The 12,469-nt window shown below is 42.9% G+C and overlaps 1 protein-coding gene across 3 annotated transcripts in view; it reads right to left on the reverse strand.

Annotated features, from left to right (window-relative positions):
- Positions 1 to 12,469, reverse strand: part of lrp1ba (low density lipoprotein receptor-related protein 1Ba) — a 146,185-nt gene that overhangs the window by 96,371 nt on the left and 37,345 nt on the right. For all 3 annotated transcript variants that reach the window (XM_020042497.3, XM_020042495.3, XM_020042494.3), the window contains exons 2-8: positions 11,885 to 12,022; positions 5,845 to 5,964; positions 5,292 to 5,420; positions 3,125 to 3,385; positions 2,853 to 3,015; positions 1,105 to 1,327; positions 104 to 290 (exon numbers count right to left, since the gene is read on the reverse strand). In XM_020042497.3, the coding sequence (XP_019898056.3) occupies positions 104 to 290; positions 1,105 to 1,327; positions 2,853 to 3,015; positions 3,125 to 3,385; positions 5,292 to 5,420; positions 5,845 to 5,964; positions 11,885 to 12,022 (1,221 nt within the window). The remainder of the gene's footprint in view (positions 1 to 103; positions 291 to 1,104; positions 1,328 to 2,852; positions 3,016 to 3,124; positions 3,386 to 5,291; positions 5,421 to 5,844; positions 5,965 to 11,884; positions 12,023 to 12,469) is intronic.

A 12,469-nucleotide genomic window follows, 5' to 3' on the forward strand; every position in this document is an offset into this window, starting at 1 on the left:
TACTCCTTACTGGAAGGGGAGAGAGGAGGCCAGGGTGGGTACCACACACACATACACGGATAACTTCCTAACATGCACTACATTTATTTTAATTTATTTGTACCTGTTGGTTGGGTGAGTTTCTGGTAAACTCTTATTCCCACTGAGTTCTCCACAGTGGCTAAGGTCTGAACGTCTAAGATGTTAAACCTATTTATCTGTAAAATGTCCACTTTTGTTCGTTTGGAGGGCTCTGAGCGTGTTGCAAACAAATAATCTTCAAAGAGAGATAATCCATGGAGGTGTGCCACCTAGGGGGGAGAGAGAGAGAGAGAGAGAGAGAGAGAGAGAGAGAGAGAGAGAGAGAGAGAGAGAGAGAGACCGGGACAAAGCAAGGGAAAATGAGAGGGGAAAAGTGAGAAAGACAGAGAGGGGGTGAGGGAGTGAGGGAGTGCGCAAAAAGAAAGGAAAAAAAGAGAGGAAGAAAGAAAGTGTGAGAACAAAGTGCAAGGAAGGAGAAAGAGGGAGAGAGAGAGGGAGAAAGAGAGAGAGTTGTGAAGGAGAGCAGCAGCAACGAGAGGAGGAAAATAACGCTACACATAAATGTTTCATTCATCTCATCTTAATCTCTGGATAAACACATATGCACACTATTTTCTTCCATTCTAATCCCCTTGCCTGAAGCTATACAACAGGAATGCACAGCGGCCGTGCATTACAATGTCTGAAACATATTCTCGGTCCTGTGCACCACATCTGACCAGCACGGCGTGCCATTTGGGACGCTCACGCGCCATGTGTCTCAGTGCAAACATTCATACGCACACCTAGCCAAGCCTCTTCACTTCAAACGCCTGGCGCGTCGCCAGGGTCATCACTACAAAGTGAACATTTCCAGGAGGTTGGGTCAGAGAAAGCCCACAGTCAGCGGTATCCACTCCGCTCCTTTAACAAAAGCCTAGCTTGTGCGTTTTATCTAAGTAAACCCCTTACAAAAGTATGACTGGAGCAAGGCAGACCGACGTGCGATAAAATGTTGTGTGGTTTCTCTGAAACCAGGAGTGTTAGAATATGTGAACTGAAGATCACAGGAAAACGGGTATCAATACACTGCAGTCAACTCACTGAGATTTCATGGATGACAGTATGCCGATTGCTCCCGTCGTAATCTACCACTTCGACGTAGTGTAGAGCAGAATCAGCCCAGTAGACCAGCTTAGTAATCAGGTCCAACGCTACAGCCGTGGGCTTCACTATTCTGTGGTCCACTATCTTGGTTCTGTTGGTGCCGTCCATATTGCAACGTTCCAATTTGGCAGAGCCTCCATAGTTCGTAAAGAACATTTTCCTGAAAAGCAAGTTTAATCCCTGAGTATAACACTTTTTTCTATTTATTTTTTTTTACAATCAAACCACAACATGACATCACTGAATATAAATGGCATAGTAGGGAAACAGTATGGACTAAAAATGGAAATTTCATCTTGGATATTACTAGGATACTTTAACACTAGTGTTTCATAAACACTAGCGTTGCAGAATAAAACGAATGAGGACCACCTAAAATAGAAAATGTCGAAGGGCTTGGGTTTCCTCTTACACCCGTCATTCACACAGAGAAGGCAATTGTGCTGCAAATCAGTAGTTTTCAGTCAACCATACTTGAAAGCTAATTTGAACAGTTAAGTAGTGTTTCAAACAGAAATAAACAATGCAACCAATCAGCTAGATATATCAATGCAATCAACTAAAGGCACCGTGACTGAGTCCTGCTTGGGCTCCATTTCCAAAAGCACGACTCACTGCATCATTTCCCTTTACTAGATTTTGAATAAGATCCAGTAAGTACCACCTGAAATATTTGTCATTTGATAGGTCTCTTTGCATTTGGTATAATGTCTTTGTTCATTAAAGACACATTATCAGGCATGTTATACTTTTTGATAGAGACACAGGAGAGTTTTTGCTGAAAGGTCAGTGAACCAGATTCAAACCCCTGCTGTGGCAGCACGTGCATTGGAGGCAGCAGCCCCCCAGGGCAGAAAAACCCATCATCGATGTATGCTAATCATGATTACTTTTTACAATAAGACATTCATTTCAGCGAAACAATATACCGTTGCTTATCGTGAGATCCTTCAAAAATACACAAAATCCTTAGAAAGCACCCGTCCATAATTCCGTTGTCAGATGTCATCTGCCAAAATCTTGAGAGACAGACTGCATTTTCACTTAGAGGAGATCTAATGCTTTGCCGATGATACCACATCAATAATTGAATACACTGGTCTGGCAATATTACCCCTGTTACTTTGGTGTTGTCAGAGCAGGTTTGTTGCATCTCAGTGCAGTGTGTGCGTGCACAAGAGGATAACATGTTCTCCTAACAGCTACTGACAGCTAAATCCATACATGTCAGCAATACTACAGGTTTAGAATTCTATGCTGTAAAATAGACAAATGGCATCCTAATCACTATAAAGTGGACTATTTTCGACTGAGACCTGCAGAGGCGCGGTCAGAGGTAGGGAACTATGTAGAGAATAGTTGAGCGCAATTGAGGACGCACCCATACTTTCTCAGCTGGAGGTTTCAATAACTGATTCAGCACTGCATCGCATTCGACTGCAGGTCTGCTAAAACCGAGGTGTCAAATGTTTGGAGTTCAGTCAGTCTGATTCAAAGTATTGGGAAAAAAGGATGCCTACAGAAAAATGAAAATCAAATGTTATAGGTTCTGGTGCTGCTATTAGACAAACAAAATGTATCATCCTGTTTATGCCACTATGATCTGACTTAAAACAGAGCATGAGTTTAGTAGCTGATTATGTGTATGTAATGACTGAAAAGGCATGCAAGAAACGTCAACTTACCCAACCAATGGATCCAGAGCGATTCCACCAGGGTTTTGAAGATCCAGATCAACTACAGTTAGGCATGTATCATCTTGTTCATTGCAGACAAATATTCTGCCACTTACTGTGTCCGCAAAGTAAATGTTTCTCGTGAGCCAGTCCACGGCTAAATGTTTCACGTCTACAACCAAATGGGGGGGGAAAGTACATGTAACTGATCTCGTTCGACAAGAACACACTATTTTGTTGCAGCAGCAACATATAAACCATTAGAACCACGTGGAACTTACTCTCTAAATTCTCTTCGGTTTTTACTCTTCGCATTTGAGAAAATCCCTTTAACTTCGTCATGGTGGAACACCAGAGGTGACCTTTGGAGTTTGTGGAGGAGACCCAACATAGTGACTCCTCCTTGTAATTGAAATCCAATGTGTGAATAGTCCCATTGGTATCCAATGGCTTTAGGTTTGGTATTGAAGATCCATTGAGGTACATGACTGTGATATGGTTTGTACTGGCTATCAACAACACAGGTGGTCTGTCTCCAGGATCTATAGGGGAGAGAAAGACATACCCAGAGAAACAGAGAGAGAAAGAGAGCAAGTGAAATCAGGGATAGAGTGAGATGGAAAGACAGGGAGAGAGAGAACACGACAAAAAAGAGACGGAGTGGAAATATCTACATTGTGTATCCATGAATTATGAAAATTATGAACGATCCATAAATAATGAAACGATAAAACATAACCCGACAGAAGCAACTTCAGAACCGATCATCTGAAGGCACCAACAGGCACTTCCTGGCAGGTAAACACGAAGACGCTTCCAAGCATCTGATTCATTCATTACAGTGGGGAGAACAAGTATTTGATACACTGCCGATTTAGCAGGTTTTCCTACTTACAAAGCATGTAGAGGTCTGTAATTCTTATCATAGGTACACTTCAACTGCGAGAGACGGAATCTAAAACAAAAATCCAGAAAATCACATTGTATGATTTTATTGCATGACATAAGTATTTGATCACCTACCAACCAGTAAGAATTCCGGCTCTCACAGACCTGTTAGTTTTTCTGTAAGAAACCCTCTGTTTTCCACTCATTACCTGTATTAACTGCACCTGTTTGAACTCCTTAGGATGAGTACATCCCCAAGAACACCATCCCAACCATGAAGCATGGAGGTTGGAACATCATTCTTTGGGGATGCTTTTCTGCAAAGGGGACAGAATGACTGCACCGTATTGAGGGGAGGATGGATGGGGCCATGTATCGTGAGATCTTGGCCAACAATCTCCTTCCCTCAGTAAGAGCATTGAAGATGGGTCATGGCTGGGTCTTCCAGCATGACAACGACCCGAAACACACAGCCAGGGCAACTAAGGTGTGGCCTAGCCAGTCTCCAGACCTGAACCCAATAGAAAATCTTTGGAGGGAGCTGAAAGTCCGTATTGCCCAGCGACAGCCCCGAAACCTGAAGGATCTGGAGAAGGTCTGTATGGAGGAGTGGGCCAAAATCCCTGCTGCAGTGTGTGCAAATCTGGTCAATAACTACAGGAAACATGTGATCTCTGTAATGGCAAACAAAGGTTTCTGTACCAAATATTAAGATCTGCTTTTCTGATGTATCAAATACTTATGGCATGCAATAAAATGCAAATTAATTACTTAAAAATCATACAATGGGATTTTCTGGATGTTGCAAATTTGGCAGTGTATCAAATACTTGTTCTCCCCACTGTTTATTATCCAGCCGTACGGCACAAACCGCGCGTTTTACGCGTCAGTGCTCAGCTCCCCAGCTAGTTTGGATACGTGAATGCCTGGCACTGTGTCTTCCACTATCGCCCTCCCGTCACTGTTTTAAGTTCCCTTATTTATGGACTCCTTCAATGGGGACAACATGAAATGTCTTTCTAAGGAATAGCCCACTACTGTAAATCCAGCAGGATAGTAAACAGAGTATCGTCACCGGGTGTTTTACAACTGTAACTGGCAGATGTATGGGGCCTAAGAGCCGGTGAAGTGGAAGGCATGCGTTAGTGTATGCGAGGCATGGATGCCTATTCACCCAGGTAGAGGGTGATTTACCTCCCCACTCCACGGAGGGTTTAGGTAGTTGAGTAATGGGAGAAATGCAAGTCATAAATCAGGATTCCCTCTCTTCCTAAAGCCTTTCCTTTAAAGGTTACGTCTCAACATCCCTCTGGCCTCTTTTCCGGTCTTTGCTGCAACAATTGTAAACTGTCTCCCTGATTGAATCGCCACAGTACGGTGGCCTGAGGGAGCAGCAGAGAAAGGCGGACATTAAATCGCTATGGCCGAGCAAGAGGTCGGGCTTTGCATGGATTCACAAGTCTTCAGCACAGATGGAAACCCTTTGGTTTTCCTCATGAAACAACAAACAGAAAAGCGATGGTTTTGAGTACTGAAGCCAGGATATGACATTCTTCTTACCCGTCTTGGCTTTGCAGGACCTTCTGTTGGGTTGTAGGAGGTATCCTTCCGTGCAGCTACATCTATATGAACCATATGTGTTCATGCAGGCCTGGCTGCATGTTCCAGGAACTTTGCATTCATCGTGATCTACAGTGACAAGACCAATCATTTGTTACAGACTCCCTGTGTGCAGTGAAAACATCATCACGATCCATAAACCTGGCGTGGCTCCAAAAAGACAAAAAAGCTGCCCCATCTCAAAGACAGAGAGTGAAATAGCCGTGTGTGGCAACGCACTGTAGCAGGTATTACAGAATTACCCAAATACCTGGGTTGTCGAATGAAACGGGGCTACAGTTATTTCAGATTTGAAACTCTTCATGAGCTTGTCAATATCAATCCGATAACTTAACCTTGCACAACTGGGCAGAAGACCCGCGTACATTCTGTTTCAGTACGCCGATTCATAGAGTGACTCCGGGAATCAGCCTAGTAATATAAGGTTAACGATATCTGCCTCCCATCCGTATGATTTAGATTAATAGCCTTGAGGGCCGTCTGTCCTTCCTACCTCTGCAGGATCGGCCATCCTCCTCCAACTCAAAGCCGTCTGCACAGTAGCAGAACGTCACGTTTCTCATCATGACACAGCCATACTCACACAGCAACTCTTGGCACTTCGGCTGAAGTTCTGAAAGGCACGGGGGGGGGGGGGGGGGGGGGGGGGGGGGGGGGGGGGGGGGGGGGGGAGATACACAGACGTATATTAGATTGTAAACATGTATTACTTTTGTGGTGCGAAGTTGTATTATTTTTTGCTGTGCGAAGGTACCATTACAATGTTACTTATCCTTCCCTGCGTTTGATTTCCGTGGCATCCGCCAAACAAAAGCGATGTCTTCTTAGGTGGTTAAAGGGGCAACGTGTAGAATCCTGCCTCTAAACAATAACACAACTTGTCTCCTCTTCCCTCGCTAAACGAGATCGCTATAGTACTAGCTAGTCCAGGATGGTTTACGGAGAGAAGGATGGGACTGCAATAAGTGTATAAAAGCAAGTATAAGCAGATTACAAGTCAATGCAAACTGATAGACGGACCGGCAAGAAAGTTACATTGGGGAATATGTCGGTCACTTTGATTGATTTTGTAGAAACATTTTTACTTGAAACATTAACTTAAAACATTAACTGCAGATCTACTGGTAATTGCTTTTTTTTTTTTAATGCGAGTAGTACTGAAAAAATTGCAACATCGACGTAAACATTCAGCACTGCCATGGACATGACTTCTCATAAAAGGTGTTATGTTACTCATAACATGTGTTAGGTATCATGTTTATGGCCACAGAATCACGGAAGTCTCAAGAGAAGCTTCTGAGTTTAAATGTCTTTTCTTTTTAGCTGCCAGCATAAAAAGAAGAGCTGATGGGTGGAACATTTCAACACCCCAGAAACATCAGGCGTGCATGATTCATTTTGTGCCGATCTCAGAAAGTTAATTGCCGTTTAAAAAGCTGTTTATGTTGATACATGTTTCCGCATTAGACGCCACCTCAAGGTTGTTGTCAAGAGGAAAGCAGTAAAGTAGAAATGTAAGGTCCATTGTATGAAATCCATCACTTCCTCCAACAGTACTTACTGCCCATAATCACATGCATCAGTCAGAGAGCTGTCCAAGGTTGAGTCCTACGCCGCACATCATGCCCTAATCCCTAAACAGTTCACTACTTCAAAACTGAACCCCGGTCAAACCTAGTGCACACTACAGTGAACGTTTTGTCATTTGGGATTGAGGTTAGGCATTCTGCTTCTCTGTTCAGTGTATCTTCACCACCAACTATATTCGTTCATTCACAAATTGGGTGAAGAAATTCAGTGATTTACATGTGATTTACATGCTCGCACAATGTGTCACTTCCAAAAAATTGCAATGGCTTCAATACCCCAAAATGAAATGCACAACCGTTTAGTCCCTCATAAACAACATGACAGTGGATAACCTTGGAAGTGTGTAGCTGAGTTATATCAATGTATAGTTATATAGATATATATGTGTGAATTTACTGTATATCTAGTTATATACAAGTCAAGCAGGGAATGTGAGGCAGGGTTATATCGAAGTCAAGTGCGAAATGCTAAAGCCGTCCCCTCCTTTATAAATCAATCACAGTCAATGAACTTCATCATAAGTCGACAAGCTGTCACTTCGATACAAGTCTACCTTAAAGATGCACACCTTTTAGTATTGACAAATCTCCAGGGCAGCTCCAACCCTTCTCAAAGAGATTACAAATGGCTACATCGTTCTCTCATGATGCATCGCCAGGACACCACCACTGGAGACAGGGCCAGAACTCATAATGACTGTAATGCATGTGAAGAGTAATTTGGCTGTTCCAGAAGGTGTTTGAGTAATGTCGCTGTCCCCTCATTCCCATCTTCTACACCCCCCACAGAGATGTTGATGGTCCCCAGACATGGGGAACATGGGTGTGAGGCTCAGAGCTCCCCTGCTCTGAGTAATTGTATGGGGACCGGGGAGCTTGTGTTCAGGGTTCGCTTGCAAAGGTAGATCATAATGACGGCCTCCTGCTGCTGAGATGGATTACCTCAGCGGGCCAGAGTCCCAGACCTCAGCCCCACAAGCAGCCTAGTCCAGCCCAGGCAGGCCTGGGGGCCCTATACCCTGTTTGCCGATTCCCACGACGAACGCTGTGTGTCTGGTCCTGCGTCTGGTTAGTGGGACACGGCGGTGAACAGAATCACCTTGAGGATTCACCGTGTGAGTTATGTGGCTGTAAATTCACCACGCAGCCGTCACAGCGGCGACCAGGGAAGCTCACGCGCTGTCAGGTATAGTCTTTAATGGCCTGTTTCACAGCCAACTAGATTATCAGGAATCAGAGAGGGAAAATATATGCCTCTTTTCCACATTGGCTTAGTGTTAATACGTTTGTTCAAAAGATATCTGTGAATATAAATGTTTAAAATATTAAAAATACTGGTTAAAGTGTAAACGCACCACAAGCACTAAAGTAGCATTTGACATTCAAAGACTATTGTAATTTCTAATGTTTCCTTGGAAACTTGCACTGCATCCATTCCTCTTTCCATCAGTGCACAGATGTCACGCAAAAGGCAGTGAAAAACTGGCAAAGCACATTCTTGGGTTGATGGCTAGGATGTTGGACAGGGCACTTAAAAGTTCAGTCATGGTTGTTGGCTGGTGAATGAGCTCCCCTCAAAGTGCATAGGGGTTAGCTATTACTTCTTGGACGAGCTGATAAGAAGCTGAACAGCTTGGTCTTCTATGTATTGATCTTCTACTCTCCCAAGCCTGCAGGAAGTTGTGAAATGAAATGAACACTGAGAGGGGAGATCTTGTGATTTGAAAGGGTATAAACAATACGCTAATTAACAAAAATCCCTACCCCTTTGGGTAGGCCAGGTGTAATTTGATCTACAGTATGTACAGTATACTAATCAAATCCTCACAGATCTACCCATGTGAATAAGGTGTAGGATTCAGGGGTCCATTGGGAATTGGACCAAAAGAAACGTGTGTATTCTCACAACTCACTCACTGATCCCTTTTGATAAGTTGCTAATGTAACATCTGCTATTGTCGAATCTCAGGGCATGAAAAAGACCCTGGCATTGACCCAGTGGCATTGATCCAGTATTTGGAGCCGAGTATAGCTAATGCACTTTTGGACCAATCACAGATAAATCACATGGTTCACGGCATGCTCGTTTTAAAGGGCAGTGTTTTGTCTGTGGAAATGGAGAGAAAGACAGTGCAGAACAATCCCTTTACAGAAGTCATAACTCAGACTACTGTATTGAACCATTTATTCATGTCACAGCAGATCATTTGTCTCGCGCTCTAACAATGCAGAATAGAGTAGTAAACAGACATTTTTCTTCTATTTTTCATTACCATGATGGATGTACTATGTTCTGTTCTGTTGGCTCACTTCTCTGCACCACATGCTCCATTAAGTGTTCCGTCTGTAGCCTCGCTGACTCTTTAAGTTGGCAGTTTATTCTACATCTTTTTATAAAATGGCAGTTTTATTCCACATCTTTGTACTTTGCTTTTCTTAGTGCTATTCTTTCAATGAGAATGCAGTTTTATTCAACTGCATTCAATTAATCAGGGTGAGAAAAGAGACGCGAGCAGGAGACTCAAGTTTATTTCCACTGGGAGACTGAAAGAGTTCACAACCAGGCGTTTCATGGATTCATGGAAAATCTGCAGTGTTCTTTGTTGTGTTTCAACTGCTTCACAGGAAAATTATAACCTACGGAAGGCTTCAAGGTTAAATTGTAATAAACAAATAATATTTTGTTTTTAAAATTGCATGCTGAGAGACATTTCGTTTGTACACTAGCCATTCCTGTAGAAGAAACATGATTAAAATCACTCTATGCAACAAAGTCAGAGTAAGGTCTTGCTAAAGATGTTTCCTGGAAAGAAGTACCCCCAGTCCTAGCCAAAAATAGTACTCAGTCCCATGAATATGGTAATGTGATTGCAGTGTCAAAGCGCACGATAAATCATTCTTATTCAACAAAACGATCAAAGCCAGTCTCTCCATTCAGGTGTGAAGAACAGTCTTTTTTTTTACGAAGGTTGATTTAGGACCCTCGCTGCAATTCATTTCAGATCCAAAAAGCTTCATGTACAGTATACTGCATACAGTGGGGAGAACAAGTATTTGATACACTGCCGATTTTGCAGGTTTTCCCACTTACAAAGCATGTAGAAGTCTGTCATTTTTATCATAGGTACTCTTCAACGGTGAGTGACGGAATCTAAAAGAAAAATCCAGAAAATCCCATTGTATGATTTTTAAGTAATTAATTTGCATTTTATTGCATGCCATAAGTATTTGATACATCAGAAAAGCAGAACTTAATATTTGGTACAGAAACCTTTGTTTGCAATTACAGAGATCATACGTTTCCTGTAGTTCTTGACCAAGTTTGCACACACTGCAGCAGGGATTTTGGCCCACTCCTCCATACAGACCTTCTCCAGATCCTTCAGGTTTCGGGGCTGTCGCTGGGCAATACAGACTTTCAACTCCCTCCAAAGATTTTCTATTGGGTTCAGGTCTGGAGACTGGCTAGGCCACTCCAGGACCTTCTTACGGAGCCACTCCTTAGTTGCCCTGGCTGTGTGTTTCGGGTCGTTGTCATGCTGGAAGACCCAGCCACGACCCACCTTCAATGCTCTTACTGAGGGAAGGAGGTTGTTGGCCAAGATCTCGCGATACATGCACCATCCATCCTCCCCTTAATACGGTGCAGTCGTCCTGTCCCCTTTGCAGAAAAGCATCCCCAAAGAATGATGATTCCACCTCCATGCTTCACGGTTGGGATGGTGTTCTTGGGGTTGTACTCATCCTTCTTCTTCCTCCAAACACGGCGAGTGGAGTTTAGACCAAAACGCTCTATTTTTGTCTCATTAGACCACATGACCTTCTCCCATTCCTCCTCTGGATCATCCAGATTGTCATTGGCAAACTTCAGATGGGCCTGGACATGCGCTGGCTTGAGCAGGGGGACCTTGCGGGCGCTGCAGGATTTAAATCCATGAAGGCGTAGTGTGTTACTAATGGTTTTCTTTGAGACTGTGGTCCCAGCTATATTCAGGTCATTGACCAGGTCCTGCCGTGTAGTCCTGGGCTGATCCCTCACCTTCCTCATAACCACTGATGCCCCACAAGGTGAGATCTTGCTTGGAGCCCCAGGCCGAGGGAGACTGACCGTCATCTTGATCTTCATCCATTTTCTAATAATTGCGCCAACAGTTGTTGCTCTCTCACCAAGCTGCTTGCCTATTGTCCTGTAGCCCATCCCAGCCTTGTGCAGGTCTATAATTTTATATCTGATGTCCTTACACAGTTCTCTGGTCTTGGCCATTGTGTAGAGGTTGGAGTCTGTTTGATTGTGTGGACAGGTGTCTTTTACATAGGTAACAAGTTCAAACAGGTGCAGTTAATACAGGTAATGAGTGGAGAACAGGAGGGTTTCTTGAAGAATAACTAACAGGTCTGTGAGAGCCAGAATTCTTACTGGTTGGTAGGTGATCAAATACTTTTATCATGCAATAAAATGCAAATTAATTACTTAAAAATCATACAATGTGATTTTCTGGATTTTTGTTTTAGATTCCATGTACCTATGATAAAAATGACAGACCTCTACATGCTTTGTAAGTCGGCAGTGTATCAAATACTTGTTCTCCCTACTGTAGATATTTAAAATGGTTGATTCACAATGGAGTTCACAAGACCTGTGAGCTTCCATGAACTTTGCAAAACAAAAATGAATAAATTATTTGAATAATATATATAAAAAAAGATTGCTTAATGAAAGAAGTACATAGAATAAATGAACTGTGGTGTGGCAGTATTCCATTTGTTCTTAGATTGTAACCAATCACCCAATGATCAGCAAGCAGAGCAATTTTCTATTTTCTCAGAATGGGAAGTAGGTGCTCTCATTCTGTGTGTGTGTGTGTGTGTTTGTAGTGCAAGGACAGACTGTATGTCCATAGCTGCTCTTCAAATTCACAAGTTCATTATGGCCACTCCACTCACCTCGACAATGTACTCCTTCATCATATCCATCTTCACAATCTCTCTCTCCATCGCAGAGTTGATTAAAATGGATGCACCTTTTTGAGCCGATACACTGCATATGATTCAGTGGACATTTCACCAACTCTGCTTTTGTACCTGAAAAGAATAAATTACCAAATCAAAGCGATGCTCTGTATTTGGCAATCAACATGATGGTGCAGGCTTATGACAACCAATCAAGTCTCATTGTTTTTCCCATGACAAAAAACCCCCAAAAAACTATTAATTGGGTCTACTATATTGTTGGTTGTCCCCTTTAACCATGTCCAGGATTGCTCCTGCATGGATTTTTTTTTTTCTCCTTTCAGTTGATTCTTCCTGGGTAACACCCAAGGTTTCCCTTCATCAACTTTCCCTGTGGATACATGCTCCACTTTTATCATCTGAGCAAGAGGATCATATATAATTTAGTAAATGTGAAAAAATGTTTAAAAATACCCTCACTCTGAAGCCCAGTATCTCTTGAGATAAGGTCATGAGTCTAGTGTAGTTGTGGAATTATATTGCCTTATGACACGCTAGCTGCTTGGGCATATGTCCCGC

Source organism: Esox lucius, chromosome 22 (genome assembly GCF_011004845.1).
Source record: "Esox lucius isolate fEsoLuc1 chromosome 22, fEsoLuc1.pri, whole genome shotgun sequence".
Taxonomy (NCBI): Eukaryota; Metazoa; Chordata; class Actinopteri; order Esociformes; family Esocidae; genus Esox; species Esox lucius.